Source organism: Schistocerca serialis, chromosome 5, assembly GCF_023864345.2.
Source record: "Schistocerca serialis cubense isolate TAMUIC-IGC-003099 chromosome 5, iqSchSeri2.2, whole genome shotgun sequence".
NCBI classification, from domain to species: Eukaryota; Metazoa; Arthropoda; class Insecta; order Orthoptera; family Acrididae; genus Schistocerca; species Schistocerca serialis.
This window is the reverse complement of record NC_064642.1, coordinates 468,223,126-468,237,371: the sequence shown is the minus strand read 5'-3', so window position 1 is coordinate 468,237,371 and position 14,246 is coordinate 468,223,126. Positions and strand designations below refer to the sequence as shown.

The following is a 14,246-nucleotide window of genomic DNA, read 5'->3' as shown; positions in this document are numbered from 1 at the left end:
GCTTCAGCTAACACATGGCGGTGCTCTGGTTGTTCTATCCATGTTCCTGGAGAATTCAGCTTTTCTGAGCTGATGGCTTATCACTGCCACCAGCCCTTTGGGGTACTTAAAGGAATGAATTGTGTTCTAGAAGATTACGCACTTCAGCATCCAAGGCTCTGTTTTGAATAGACGCTTATGATCTCCTACCTGCTCACGAAACCTAAATGGAACTTATAAAGTCAAATAAATCCATTCACAGGGCATTGGACAGGCTGTTGGGCAACAACCTGCTGACTGAGCCACACAGAATAGCATTATGTCTTTTGCGGTGCAAATGGCAGAGTTTTTTTTTATTTCTGTTGGTGCTGATTTTCTGGCTAACACAACTCTACAAACTGTGTTCATAACAATACTCTATCATTGTTTCCTGTACGTTCATCTGTACTGCCCCCTTGATTCGACAGTGGAAAAACAGATGTTAAATCAGGCAATATGGCATAACCACCATTCTTAATGGTGAGAAAAGCTGAGTCAGGAACTCGGTGGGTGAAGAGACTGGTGATTTCCTTTACCAAGTCTGTATGTAGATACATTAGACAGTTCTTATAATCCTCCAGTAAAAATTGTTTACCAATGAAGTTAACACAAAAGATACATCAGATGAAAACAGCAAACTGCTAATTCACAGCAAGACAAATTAATTGTTGGCAACCAGTTGGATTTATGAGAACACTGAAACAGTATGCAGCATTGGGTAGACCACATAACTAATGTAATCAGCTGTGGAATCTGTGCCCATTTCGTAAGTACATCTTTTCTTTCCATTGTTCTGCTGCTAAGTTACAGTTCAGCAGTGACTGAATAATACAAGAGGAGTTCATTTTCAGAGAACCTGAGGACTTTTCGGGCAGAGTGGGCTAAAGCACACATGTCCATTAATTAGGAGGCATGAATTTCTGTACCATCCATTCCATTGTATCCACAAAAGTACGAGTGTCGGTGGGGAGTAATTTAAGTCACAGAGAACACTTAAAACAGCTCTCCACATTATCATAACAATATTGCATCAGAGTCCAAATATTCATGTGTACTGTAAGTGGAGTTCCAGTAGAAACAAATTATAAAACTGACTCTCCTGAAAGTGAGAGCTACATACACAAGCATAAAATAATGCTCGGTGTATTGTATACATCCTGACTTGTGTGGTGGCATTACTAGTGTCCTCCCATTGCAAATATTGAATTTGTCTCTGGCGGCATAGAAATGTGTCATGGCTTCTTAATGCCATGATGATGATATTTGTCAACTAATTACTGAGTAATTACTGGTTGTTAAAGGACATAACAACTGTAGTCAGTACTGTCAGTTACATATGACAATGCTGGTGGGAAAATCATATGCTTGGGATTTTACTCAACTCTGATATGGCAAGAATATTGAAAATATTTTATAAAAGACATCTTTGTGTAGAGCATTGTTATCATACAAGATGCTTTGTATTTGTCTCAGTATATGCTTCCAGAGTTAGATTGTATTTAGTATGTTTTTTGAAACCCCTCGGTCCACAATTTAAAAAAAAACAATGCTGCTTGTTTTAACCTTTTTGCAATCGGCCATTTTGAGTGGTGAAAGCTAAAAATGTTGTTTTTATACTGTCAAACAGAGTTTTGTTTAAATTGTCACTTGTCATACTGCATTCAGTTTTAAAAAAATGAAAAAAATACAACTTACCCACATAAGTATGCAGTTATTATGGTATACCCTGATTGTCATACATCTTCACTTTAAATTGATTATAAGTGACAAAATAAAAAGTATTTTTACAAAATAATGTGAATTTGATTTTATATAATAACAGTACACGTGATTCAGGGAAAACTAATTAATGTCCATAAAATTTATTTTACAAATTTCTTTGCAAAGTGACATAAGAAAAGTAAAACTTTTAATATTATTAGATTGTACAGTACAGTCTGCCCAATGTATGCAGTTCTTTATCTACCCAGTATGCAGTTGTGTATCACTTAACACTTGTGTTTTGTAGGAGAATACATTTTACCAAACCATGGGAATGTGTTAAATGGTATGAAAACAGTGTAGGACTTCCGTTGAGTCCCATATTCAATAAGCATGCTGTAATACCCCTTACCTTGGCTATTGTGACATTCTTCCATTTTCGTATGGGCTGGACAAAGTATAGCAGTATGGTAGATATAAACTGAGTAATGAGTGGTTTGTATCAGTGACAATTAGTTGAAGTAATGCTGTAGTGAAAATAAATTGAAATATTCAGTTGTAGAAGATTCAATTGGTGGCATATCTTGTATCTTTTGGTTTAGGCACCTTGTGAAATGGACGTGGTAATGGCTGTAGAATTTCAGGTGCAGTCACTTCAGTGTACTGTGTATTTTCCATTCTGTCTTTACTTTTAATCAGTATAGCAGCAAGAACATCATTGTCACCTTCCGAAGCACTGCTCCTTTCACTGAAATACTCATTTTATTGTTGGACACATTTTTAACAAATAAATTACAGAAGTGAATGAAATAAGCAAACTGAAAACTTAACTTAAAGAAAAATATCACGGAAGCAATATGAAATAACGCTACTGCACAAGAACATCAGATGAAATAACAAAATGTAAACAAGCATTACAAAGTGAGATATCAACAAACAAACAATGCAGCAGCATTACAACGCTCGGAAGTTGATAACTATTGGTGTACGAGTAAGTTGAAATGTTGTGCATCAATACTGAGCACGCTAGCTACATCTGGTGTTGAATTTCATAAGCCAAGAGAAAGTAAACAGAGTGCTGATAAATTGACACTCTGACAGTTCGGGCAATAAATTTTTTTTTTACCTGAATATACCTCTGAAACTACATATTTTAAATAACTGAATGTAAAGAAACGGGGAGCAGCTGATACTTTGTATTACAGTTTTACTGAAAACTGGCCAGCCAGATCACTGTTCTTATCTATAAATTCTTAATGTGTTGCTATAGGAGAGTATGCTTCTAATTGGCAACTAGATTTTGTGTTCAAGTCCCAGTTCCACTTAGTCTAGATGGAGGCCAGCTTCTTATAGTGCAAAATTTCTGTTTGGGCTGTCTGTCACCTAGGTTTTCTACCATTATTTGTGTGCTCATGAAGGTTTTGTAACACCTACCTTGGAAAATTTTGCCATTCAGTCTCTCAGAGAACAAGCAGTTGAACAGTTACAGTATCTGTGACAGTCAGACATAAATATGTTAACACAGTAGTATGTCCCTGCTTTGATTACTAATGTGGTTCAGTTTGATTTTGGACCTCCTGGAGCACTTAACACTGTGCACTCTAAACTCAATTCATCAAGTTAACTATTCTGATTATTAGATGGCATACACCGATGAATGTGTCCTAAGGGGGACTTCATATTCTTCTTAACTATCTGGATTCAAAGGTTCTACTCCTGGCTGGATCCTAGATAGAGAAATGTTATTCAGTGAAACAGCCTAACTGTGTACACTTCTCTCTACAGGAATTTCCATCCTGAATGTAGCACCAGCCAGTTCCAGCCTTCCTCCAGAGATTTACGACCTTGTTGACATATTGTGTGTCAATGAAGTTGAGGTTTGTGTTTTACGAATATTCAAATAAGAATTACATTTTGCTGTTATTACTGCAAAGGTAGCCTAACTCTTTGTTCATCATCTTATTGAAATCCTTGAGCTTTAAAAGAATGGAACCACGATTGGTAAATGTGATGAGATTCAGGTGAAATTTATTCAAAATTGAATAATCATATTAGACTTTAGTCAAAGTCAGAGTAACGAGCAAATGCTGACAAGCTAGAACTTGTTATGTGTAGCTGATACAACGATCTTGGACAGCCAGCTTGAGGTTAGTTGCTTTGAAGATCAGTTTCAATGCAAACTTAAACATGACTGTAGTGAGTTATTTAATGAATAAACCTGTTACATGTAGTCAGGGGTTTTGATTGCAATAACAGATACTCCATAAACAAGCAAGGGGAATTATTTACAGAATTCAGGCCTTCTTCAAGCACTAAGCAGAAAAAGGTCCAATTCTTTATGTTACCAAACGTAAATAGTACACCGCAGTAGTGTCACACAAAAAGTTGCAGAGGAGCATAACTTTGTATGTTCAAACAAAACAGAAATTTATTTTGTGATGGTGTCTTTTAATAGAAAGAAGTGATTAATCGTTATAAAAGTGATGTAGTGGAAAAAATCTTGAATGGTTTTTAGAAAATACCGTACTTGGTTTGTACTAGTGGAGCACCCACAGAATAAAGGCAAAAATTACCAAATGTGGGCAAGCTCTTGTAGAATTATAGGTTTATTATTCCAAAAAGGGGACAGAATGAATGTATCTGAAAAGGTGGTAATTAGGTCTGTGAAACAGTTAACTGTGTGTGTGCGTGTGCATGTTCGTGCCATCCCTCAGGAAATAAAAGCTGAATATAAACTAAATTCAAAAATGTGGAAAGAAATCTGAAGAGAGAAACACACAGTTGACTTTGAAAGACAAGTTCTGAATTCATAAAAACATTATAAATAGAGAAATCCAAATTCCTGCTACATATTTAGTGCTTTATTGGTTTGCGAAAGGCCTATTTCAGCTACCTGCGAATAATACATGGTCTCGTTAATCTTTGTTTCTATTCTCCAGTATAATTATTGACAAAATTTGGTGTTTACACAATATAACTTATGTCTGGCTGTCCTTGACATCCACAAAACGTTGTATGGTGATGTTACTGTGTAATGATTTGGTTGTGAAGTATCGTAGGTGAGGTGATTACAAGATTGTGGCAGCAATACTTCCATATCACAATCATTAATATTGTTGTAGAAGAGACTTTTTTGTTGGCTATGTCCTTTTCTCTGGTGGTTGTTTTTTGGCAGAACACCAGTGACGTTATATGTTTACAATTTTGTATTGATTTATTGACCTACGAGTTTTATGTATTAGTGATTTGATATTTGCTATTAATTTTATTTTTGTTTATAAAATGTTATTGGCAGTATACGTTTATCCATTATCTATATTTAAAATGTCAATAAAATTGTCAGTATAGTGTTTGTATTTAAGTATAGTTTGTTCGTTTAATCTGCCATTTCAATCTGCCATTTGATAGTTACATGTGTGCATATAAATTTGTATTTCTTTGGAACTCTTTGCCTTTACAAATGTCTGCTCGTGTCTGTGTATGTGCGGATGGATGTGTGTGTGTGTGTGTGTGTGTGTGTGTGTGTGTGTGTGTGCGAGTGTATACCTGTCCCTTTTTCCCCCAAGGTAAGTCTTTCCGCTCCCGGGATTGGAATGACTCCTCACCCTCTTCCTTAACACCCACATCCTTTCATCTTTCCCTCTCCTTCCCTCTTTCCTGACGAAGCAACCGTTGGTTGCGAAAGCTAGAATTTTGTGTGTATGTTTGTGTTTGTTTGTGTGTCTGTCGACCTGCCAGCACTTTCATTTGGTAAGTCACATCATCTTTGTTTTTAGATGTATTTCTTCTAGGGTATTCATGGTTATTTCCTTTGGTACTAATATTTGCATAGCTCATTCTGGTCTGCTTTGTGGTTTTCTGCTTTTAAGTGATTCATGAAAAAGGATGGATTTGTATCAGTTTCTGGTGTGTTCTTAGTACCTAATTCCAAAATTTCTTTCTGTTTGTCCCATATACCATTTATTGCAATCTTGACATTTGATTAAGTATATGGCCGAATTTGTATCCCTGAGTAAATTTTTGTTTTTAGATTTTGTTTGGTTCAGTATGCTAAATTTTACTTCCGTATTTTTCAGTAATGCATTTAATTTGTTGGATATATTTCCGATGTATGTTCTAGGTATGCATAAGATCTTCTGTGTCACTGGTGATTGTTTTAGAAGTTTCATGTCTTTATGTGTTTCAGTATGTGTACTTGGTTTTTTATATTATTATTATTATTATTATTATTATTTTAGGTGAGTGATTATGTTTAGGTTATAGTCATTTTGTTGTACTGTAAACTGTAGAACTGCTAGTTTTTTTGCATTGCAGCTTGTTCTAGTGGTTGGTTGGTTAGTCTGTTGATCACAGTATGGAAATGTGTGTGTCTTTATTTGATTTAGGGTGACATGCTTTGCATTTGTGATGTTGTCTGTCATTACGGATTTTCTAAAAATGTTGAAGTTGAGTGCGGTGTTAATATTTTTGATTTTCCGGTCTAGAAAATTTATTGTTGTATTAGTATCTAATTCCATTGAAAATTTCATTTTTGGATGTGTGTGTTTACTTGTTGGTGTGGGGTTCTGAAAAACTGCTGTTCTAAGGTGTTTAATAAGGTGTCCACTATAATTTTTGTTGTTGATATTAATGTAAGCAGTTCAGTAATGTCGTATATACTGACAGTAAATGTTTTCCCATTTTGGAGTAGGTTTTGCTCTACAGTTCTTATGGTTTCGTGGAGCGGTATATTTGTGTAGTGGTTGGTGATGTCAAATGATACAAATTTCCCACTTGCTGGCATTTTTATATCTCTTATTTTGTTTGGCTGCGTTTATGAATTTTTGATGGTGGATTTTTGTTATATGTGTAATACTTTGTATGTATATTGTTCAGTTTTTTACTAATGAGGTAGGTGGGACTGCCTGTGCAACTGACGATGTGACATATAGGAATAAATTCTTTATGGATCTTAGGTTAACAATGTAATTTTGGTGTCTTTGGGTTCATAACTACATCTGCTCTTTTTTCATAATCTGTAAATATTGTGTTGCGGGATTTGATGACATTTTTAGCCTGTGCTGCAAATTTATTGGGAGGGCCACTCTCAATTCTTGTGATATTGTTAGCTTTAAAGAAAATGGTTACTTTTGGTTTAATATAATCATACTATTACCTTTATGTGCTTTTTGGCTGTTGCATTGTTTATGATGTGTTCATGGTTTATTCTATTTAGTATAGAGTAGTGTGTTTTCTTTTGTTGCCCATATGTATGTTGATGGATTAAGTCTTTTTCTGTACCTTATTGGCAATTTCACTGAATCAGTCATGACTTTTGTTGTTACAGTATTAGGTGTAGACTGTGTCTTATATTTTAGGCCTTCGTCTAATAGTTTTAGTTCGTTATCTGTGAGTATAATATTTGTTAGATTTCTTTGTTCTTGTATTGAATTGAAATGGCAGTGTGTATTTTTGTACTTGTTTCTTTGTGAGGTGTTTATCAGGTGCTGAATATTCTTTTTGTTGATTGCATGTACTTGCTGGCTGGTATAAACAACATATTTGGTTGTATATTAAAAGATTAGTACTATTGCTAAGTTTTAAGTGAGCTACATACTTTTTTTGATTTGTGAATTTTTTTGGTAAAGTTATTAGTTCAATCATTTTTACTTTTGGGGTTATGTAACACAGGGTGTGCTCCATGACATGATATGATCTAAGTGCCATTGTTTTTATAGTTGAGGGCCCGCAGCACAATGTGTGTCTTGCAGGGACTTTATGAGTAGAAAAATCCAAATCACTCTTATGCCTTTAGTGCTTTATTGGCTTGCGATAGGTCTGTTTCAGCTACAGTGCCACTTTCTAGTTGCCTGAAAAATAATATATGATTTTGCTAACCATATGTATAATTATTGAAAATATAGGGTGATTATACAATATAACTTACGTCTAGCTGTTCTTGATGTCCAGTACCGAGCGAGGTGGCGCAGTGGTTAGCACACTGGACTCGCATTCGGGAGGACGATGGTTCAATCCTGTCTCCAGCCATCCTGATTTAGGTTTTCCGTGATTTCCCTAAATCATTTCAGGCAAACGCCGGGATGGTTCCTTTGAAAGGGCACGGCTGATTTCCTTCCCAATCCTTCCCTAACCCGAGCTTGCGCTCCGTCTGTAATGACCTCGTTGTCGACGGGACGTTAAACACTAACCACCACCACCACCTTCTTGACGTCTATAAAACATCAATTAGTGCTGTCACTGTGTAATGGTGTCTTACAGGTGGCACAGTTATATGATTGTGGCAGCTATACTGCCATATCTAGATTGTTACTGTTGTTATAAATGATATTTTGTTTGTTGGCTGTGCCCTTTTTGTTCTGTTTATGTATTTTTGACAGCTTTATTTGTCAGAACACCATTGGTGTTACGTGATTACAATTTTGTATTGATTTATTATTCTCTAGGTTTCTGTGTATTAGTGATTTGGTCTTTGCTGTTTATTTAATCTTTGCTTGTAAAATGTTATTGACTATGCATTTTTATCTGTTATCTATATTTAAGATGTTAATGAAATTTTCAGTGTGTGTTTGTGTTTAAGAACAGTTTCTTCATTTTATACTCTGTGGATAGTTATATGCGTGAATATAAAATTCTATGTCTTCAGAGAATTCATGGTTATTCCCTTCAGTATTATGTGTAATATATGCATTGCTCATTCTGTCTGGTTTGCTTTGTGGTTTTCTATTTTTGTGTGAATGATGAAACTGGATGGATTTGTATCACTTCTGCTGTGTTCTTGAAATCTGATTCCAAGATTTCTTCCTGTTTGTCCTCTATAAAATTTACAGCAGTCTTGACATTGGATTTGGTACACACCTGAATTTGTGTGCACTGGTAATATTGTTATCCCTGAGTGAACTTTGTGTTTATCGATTATGTTTGATTTGGTAAGCTAATCTTACTCTTGTATTTTTCAGTAATGCATTTAAATTGTCACACACATTTCCTATGTTTGTCACAATTACTTCAGTGAAGATGCCAATAAAACACCAGAAGACGATGACAGTACAAGTGTCCAACAGAACAAAAAAACCGTAATCCATAAACATATATATATGACCAGCAAAATAAAACAGTCCACTCTGTACTAAAGCAAATAAACCACAAACTCATCACAAACAATGCATTAATCATAAAAGCAATAGTCTTGTTATAATAAACCAAAATGATTACATAACAAAGTAAACAGTTTCCTGGCAGCTAATAATACCACAAAAATTAATTGGGACCCTACTAATAAATTTGCAGCTCATACTAAAAAAGCCAACAAATCTCACAAAACAATATTTACAGATGATGAAAAAAGAACAAATATAGCTTTGAACAAAAGAACAAAATTATATTAGCAACCTAAAATCCCCAAGATTTTATTCCTATATGTCCTGTAACCAACTGCACAAATGGCTCCACCTACCTCAAGAGTAAAAAACTAAACAACCTGCTTACAAAGTATTGCACATATAGCAAATAATTCACAATTAAAAATTCTTGAATGCTGGCAAACAAAATAAAAGATATAAAAATTCGAGCAAATGGAAAATTTGTATCATTTGACATCACCATCCTTTACATAAATATATCAGTCCAGGAAACCGTAAGAACTGTAGAGCACAACCTACTCCAATACAGAAAAACATTTATTGTTGGTATATAAGACATCACTGAACTGCTAAAATTAAAAGTGGCAAAAAATTATTTTGAATTCAACAACAAACTATTTAACTACAAGAGAATGGGGGAGCTATGAGTTGCACCATTGCAAGCACAGTAGCAGACATCTTATTAAATACCCCAGAAAAAAATTCAGGCTTAGAAATGATACTTTGCTCTTAATAGACAGAACCAACACAGACATTCGACAAATACATCAAGCATTGAACAAGCTACATCTGAAAATGAAATTTGCTGTCAAATCAGGGACTAATAAAACAATAAATTTTCTCCACCGGAAAATCAAAAATATTAATCAAACACACAACTTCAAAATTTTCAGAAAATCCACAATGACAGACAACAACATAAATGCAAATTCAAGTCACCCTAAGCACATAAACACACACATTTCCATACTATGATAAAAAGACCAATCAATCTACCACTAAAATAAGCTGAAACCAGAAGGAACCAGGAATTCTACAATATATGGCACAACAAAATGACTATAACCCAAACCTAACAACTCAACTGTACAAACAAACCACCAAGTCAGCATACAGCGATACCCATAAAGACATGAAACTACTAGAAGAATCACCATTGAAACAGAAAGTCGTATACATACCTACAACATACATAGGAAATCTATCTGACAAATTAAATGCATTACCAAAAAATTTGGGAGTAATTTTTAGTATCAAAAACAGTCTTGATCACAATTTATTTATTCCGGTGACCGGTTTCGCCCACTACTGTGGTCAGCTTCAGACCAATAAGTAAGAACCTCCTTCTGGTGGTAAATCACTAGTATGGAAATGCGTGTGTTTATGTGATTTACCACCAGGAGGAGCTTCTTACTTATTGGTCTGAAGATGACCACAGTAGTGGTTGAAACTGGTCATCGGAATAAATAAATTGTGATCAAGACTGTTTTTGATAGTAAATATTTGTAACAACATTGATCACTGTTCACTCCCAAAATGTATTCAAAAGTAATTAATATGGGAGTAAGATTGACCTACCAAACGAAACACAAATTTACTCAGGGAAAACAAAATTACCAGTCTACATAAATTCAGCCATATACTAAATCAAATGTCAAGTTTGTGCTAAATTTCATACAGGACAAATGGAAAGAAATTTTGGAATTAGATATATCAAAAGTACACCAGAATTAGTGATACAAATCCATCCATTTTCTTCAGTCACATGAAAACAGAAAAGCATGAATTTGAAGAGATAGAACAAGCAAAGCAAATATTACACATAATACAGAAGGGCAGAACCATGAATATCTTGAAAGAAATATAAATTTACGTGCACTCATATAACTACTCACAGGACTTATTAAATGAACAAATATATCTTAAAACACAAACACTTCAACAATTTTATTGACATCTAAAATATAGGTAACGGATAAACAAACACAGCCAATAATGTTTTATACGTGAAGATAAAATTAACAGCAAGGATCAAATTACTCGTAGATTAATAAATTAAAACAAAACTGTAACCACATAATATTGTTGATTTTCTGTCAAATAAAGTTGTCAACTTACAAAAACTTGTAAACAGAACAAGAAGGCTATAGCCAGCAAAAAAGTCTCGTCTGCAACAACGTTAACAATAGAGGTATTGCAGTACAGCTGCTACCATCATATAATCACATAACCTATGAGATGTAACAACCAAATCATTAGACAGAGACAGCACCAATCGACGCTTCATGGACATCAAGAACAGCTAGGTGTAAGTACTATTGTGTAATCGCTTAATATTGTCAATAATTATGCATAAGAATAGAAACAAAGTTAACAAAATTGTGTCTTATTCAGAGACAGCTAGAAAATGGCACTGTGGCCAAAATAGGCCCATCGCAAACCAATAAAGCACTGAATACATAGCAGAAATTTGGATTTCTCTACCTATAATGTCTCCACAAGACATATATCACACTGCAGGCCCTCAAGAAAACAAATTTAAAAAGTTAGTTCATAAGTGTGAATGTGGGTGATTGACTCATTGTTGTGACTGCTGAATAGAGAAAACAATGTGGAGGTACTGTTAAGGAAGAAGCAGAAGGAATAAGCATGTAATTGATCAATGGAAAATCTCATATAAAGATGTGAAACAAATACTAACAAAGAGATAGAGGGGCTGGCCAGTACTTACCTCAGCTCAGTACAGCCGATAGGTACACAAAAAACAGAACCAAAAATTTACGTTCCAAGCTTTCGGAACAAATGTTCCTTCATCAGGGAGGAGAGAGGGGAAAGAAAGGGAAGAAGGGAAAGTAGATTCAGTTACTCACAACCCAGGTTATGAAGCAACAAGGAAAGGAAAACAGGGAGAATAGCAAGGATGGAGGCATGGTTGTCATAGGGAAGCCAAAGATATTCTGTTGTGAGTAACTGAATCTACTTTCCCTTCTTCCCTTTCTTTCCCCTCTCTCCTCCCTGATGAAGGAACATTTGTTCCGAAAGCTAGGAACGTAAATTTTTGGTTCTGTTTTTTGTGTATCTATCGGCTGTACTGAGCTGAGGTAAGTACTGGCCAGCCCCTCTATCTCTTTGTTAGTATTTGTTAAGCATGTAATTGAACACTCAGCAAAATTAACTTGAGAAAATCAGAAATAATAAGAGATTGGAAGACTGTGGATGTGCATGGATCCATAATATTCACATGCTTTGTTGGGAATGCAGTTTCTAAATAATTCATGATTCCATATTAAAGTATGATCTTTATACAGTAAATGGACAGTAGTAAATGAGAAACAGAGATTACAGATCCCATGGCACTTAGTTGAGTGAGGAGACACATATAGGCTGCAGCACTGGTGTTCATTTCGCCATCTAATCATGCAGATTTAAATTTTCTGCGGTTTCTGCAAATGACGGCAAATGCTGGTATGGTTCTTTTGAACAGGGCACAGTCAGTTTATTTCCCAAATCCAAGCTTGTGCTCCAGTTCTAATGACTTCATAGTCAACGGCACACTAAACTCTTAATTTACTTTCTTTTCCCCTTTGAAGGAGATTAAGATGACCCTGAATATATGACAACTCAGCTTTTTTAAGAGACCCCCTGAGAAAATTTTATGTTTTAACATATTCTGACTAATCAAAATTTCAAGCTTTTATTGGTGTAAGGGATCTGTCTGAAAAGTTAACATTGCACCTAGTCTAAATCTGTGCCATTTATTAATTGTCTACATTTTGATGACACAGGGAGAAATAAAATAAACAAAAGGGAATTGTTTGCATCAGTTTTTAGATTCACTGCCTTTTTTGTTTACTTAGCCTGTCGTCGGTGGTATCACTATTATTAAATAATAATAATAATAATACTTCTTCTTCCTCTTCATCATCCTAACATGTCAGCAGTGAAACATATATCTCCATTGGCGAAAAAACCATAGATTTCGCTTCTGTGCTGACATGCCCACCACACCCTCATTGGTCGTGTAGAACCAGCAGTTGACACACCCACACTTGTTCGCGTCATACCTCATGGGATCTCAACAACATTGCACCACAGAACACATTAAGTACACAATTGGTCCCCATCTAGACTTTTACCATCTCCTGCAGAAATGTACGCTATTGTTGAAAGTTGGTGTAATTTTAAAGTCAGTTGGGTTCCAAGTGCAAATGGATTTGAGCAGACTGCAGTTAAAACAGGTTAGATGTTCATAAAAAGCTAAAGTACACAGTGTACATTCACATGGTTGGGTGCACGATGAAATTTATGCCTGCTCATACTCCTCTCTCTGCACTCATTGCAGTTATTAGCGAAGCTGGATCACTGTCTCTCCCCCCCCCCCCCCCCCCTCTCAAACTTTCCGTAATGCTGTGTTTCAGCAGCAGTGAAACATGGATGCAATATCTTCTAGGGTGCAGGTCAATGTAACAACAGCAACTAATACATAAAGAAAAGATCAGTATCACTGTTCAGTTCAATTCTCGAACATTCGCTCATCACGCAATCTGGTGACGTCTGTCTCCACAATGGGTCTTTCTGGTGTAATTTATTCTTGCGAGAACATTTGCAGTTAGTTTAATATGCTTTATTTAATTTGTTAGACTTTTCATTCTGGACTAATTTTTCTTCTCGCTTTATCTGAGTGTCATCATCTTGTTCTAAAACTGATAACAGTTTTTTCCAGTATTCTAATACATGTACAGCAACTGAATTTCTCATTTGGAACCCACTTGGTAAATTATTAGTTGCTCATAACCAAATAAAATTTTTACTTCGGTGCAGTGTCAAATAATGGTTTTTTAAGGACAAGATTCTTGCCTTTGAATGTTACCTTTACTTACCATATTTTACGGATTATAAGATACACTTTTTCTTTGAAAAATTGCCTCCAAAATTCAGGTCTTTCTTACACTATATGTCTACACTGAAGAGCCAAAGAAACTGGTATACCTGCCTAATATCATGTAAGGTCCCCCACAAGCACACAGAAGTGCAGCAACACGATGTGGCATGGACTCGACTAATATCTAAAGTAGTGCTAGAGGAAATTGAAACTATGAATCCTGCAGAGTTGCCCGTAAATCTGTAATTGTATGTGGGGGTGGAGATCCCTTCAGAACAGCACATTGCAAGGTATCCCGTATATGATCTGTAATGTTCACATCTGGGGAGTTTGGTGGCCAGCGGAAGTGTTTAAACGTAGAAGAGTGTTCCTGGAGCCACTCTGCAGCAATTCTGGATGTATGGGGCGTCGCATTGTCCTGCTGGAATTGCCCAAGTCTGTCACAGTGCACAATGGACATGACTGGATGAAGGTGATCAGACACGATGCTTACGTATGCGTCACCT

General features: G+C 35.6%; 1 protein-coding gene across 3 annotated transcripts in view; it reads left to right on the top strand.

Annotated features, from left to right (window-relative positions):
• The window catches only part of LOC126481184 (ribokinase-like), a 56,662-nt gene that overhangs the window by 30,578 nt on the left and 11,838 nt on the right, over positions 1–14,246 (top strand). For all 3 annotated transcript variants that reach the window (XM_050104771.1, XM_050104772.1, XM_050104773.1), the window contains one exon: positions 3,505–3,596. In XM_050104771.1, coding sequence (XP_049960728.1) covers positions 3,505–3,596 — 92 coding nt within the window. The remainder of the gene's footprint in view (positions 1–3,504; positions 3,597–14,246) is intronic.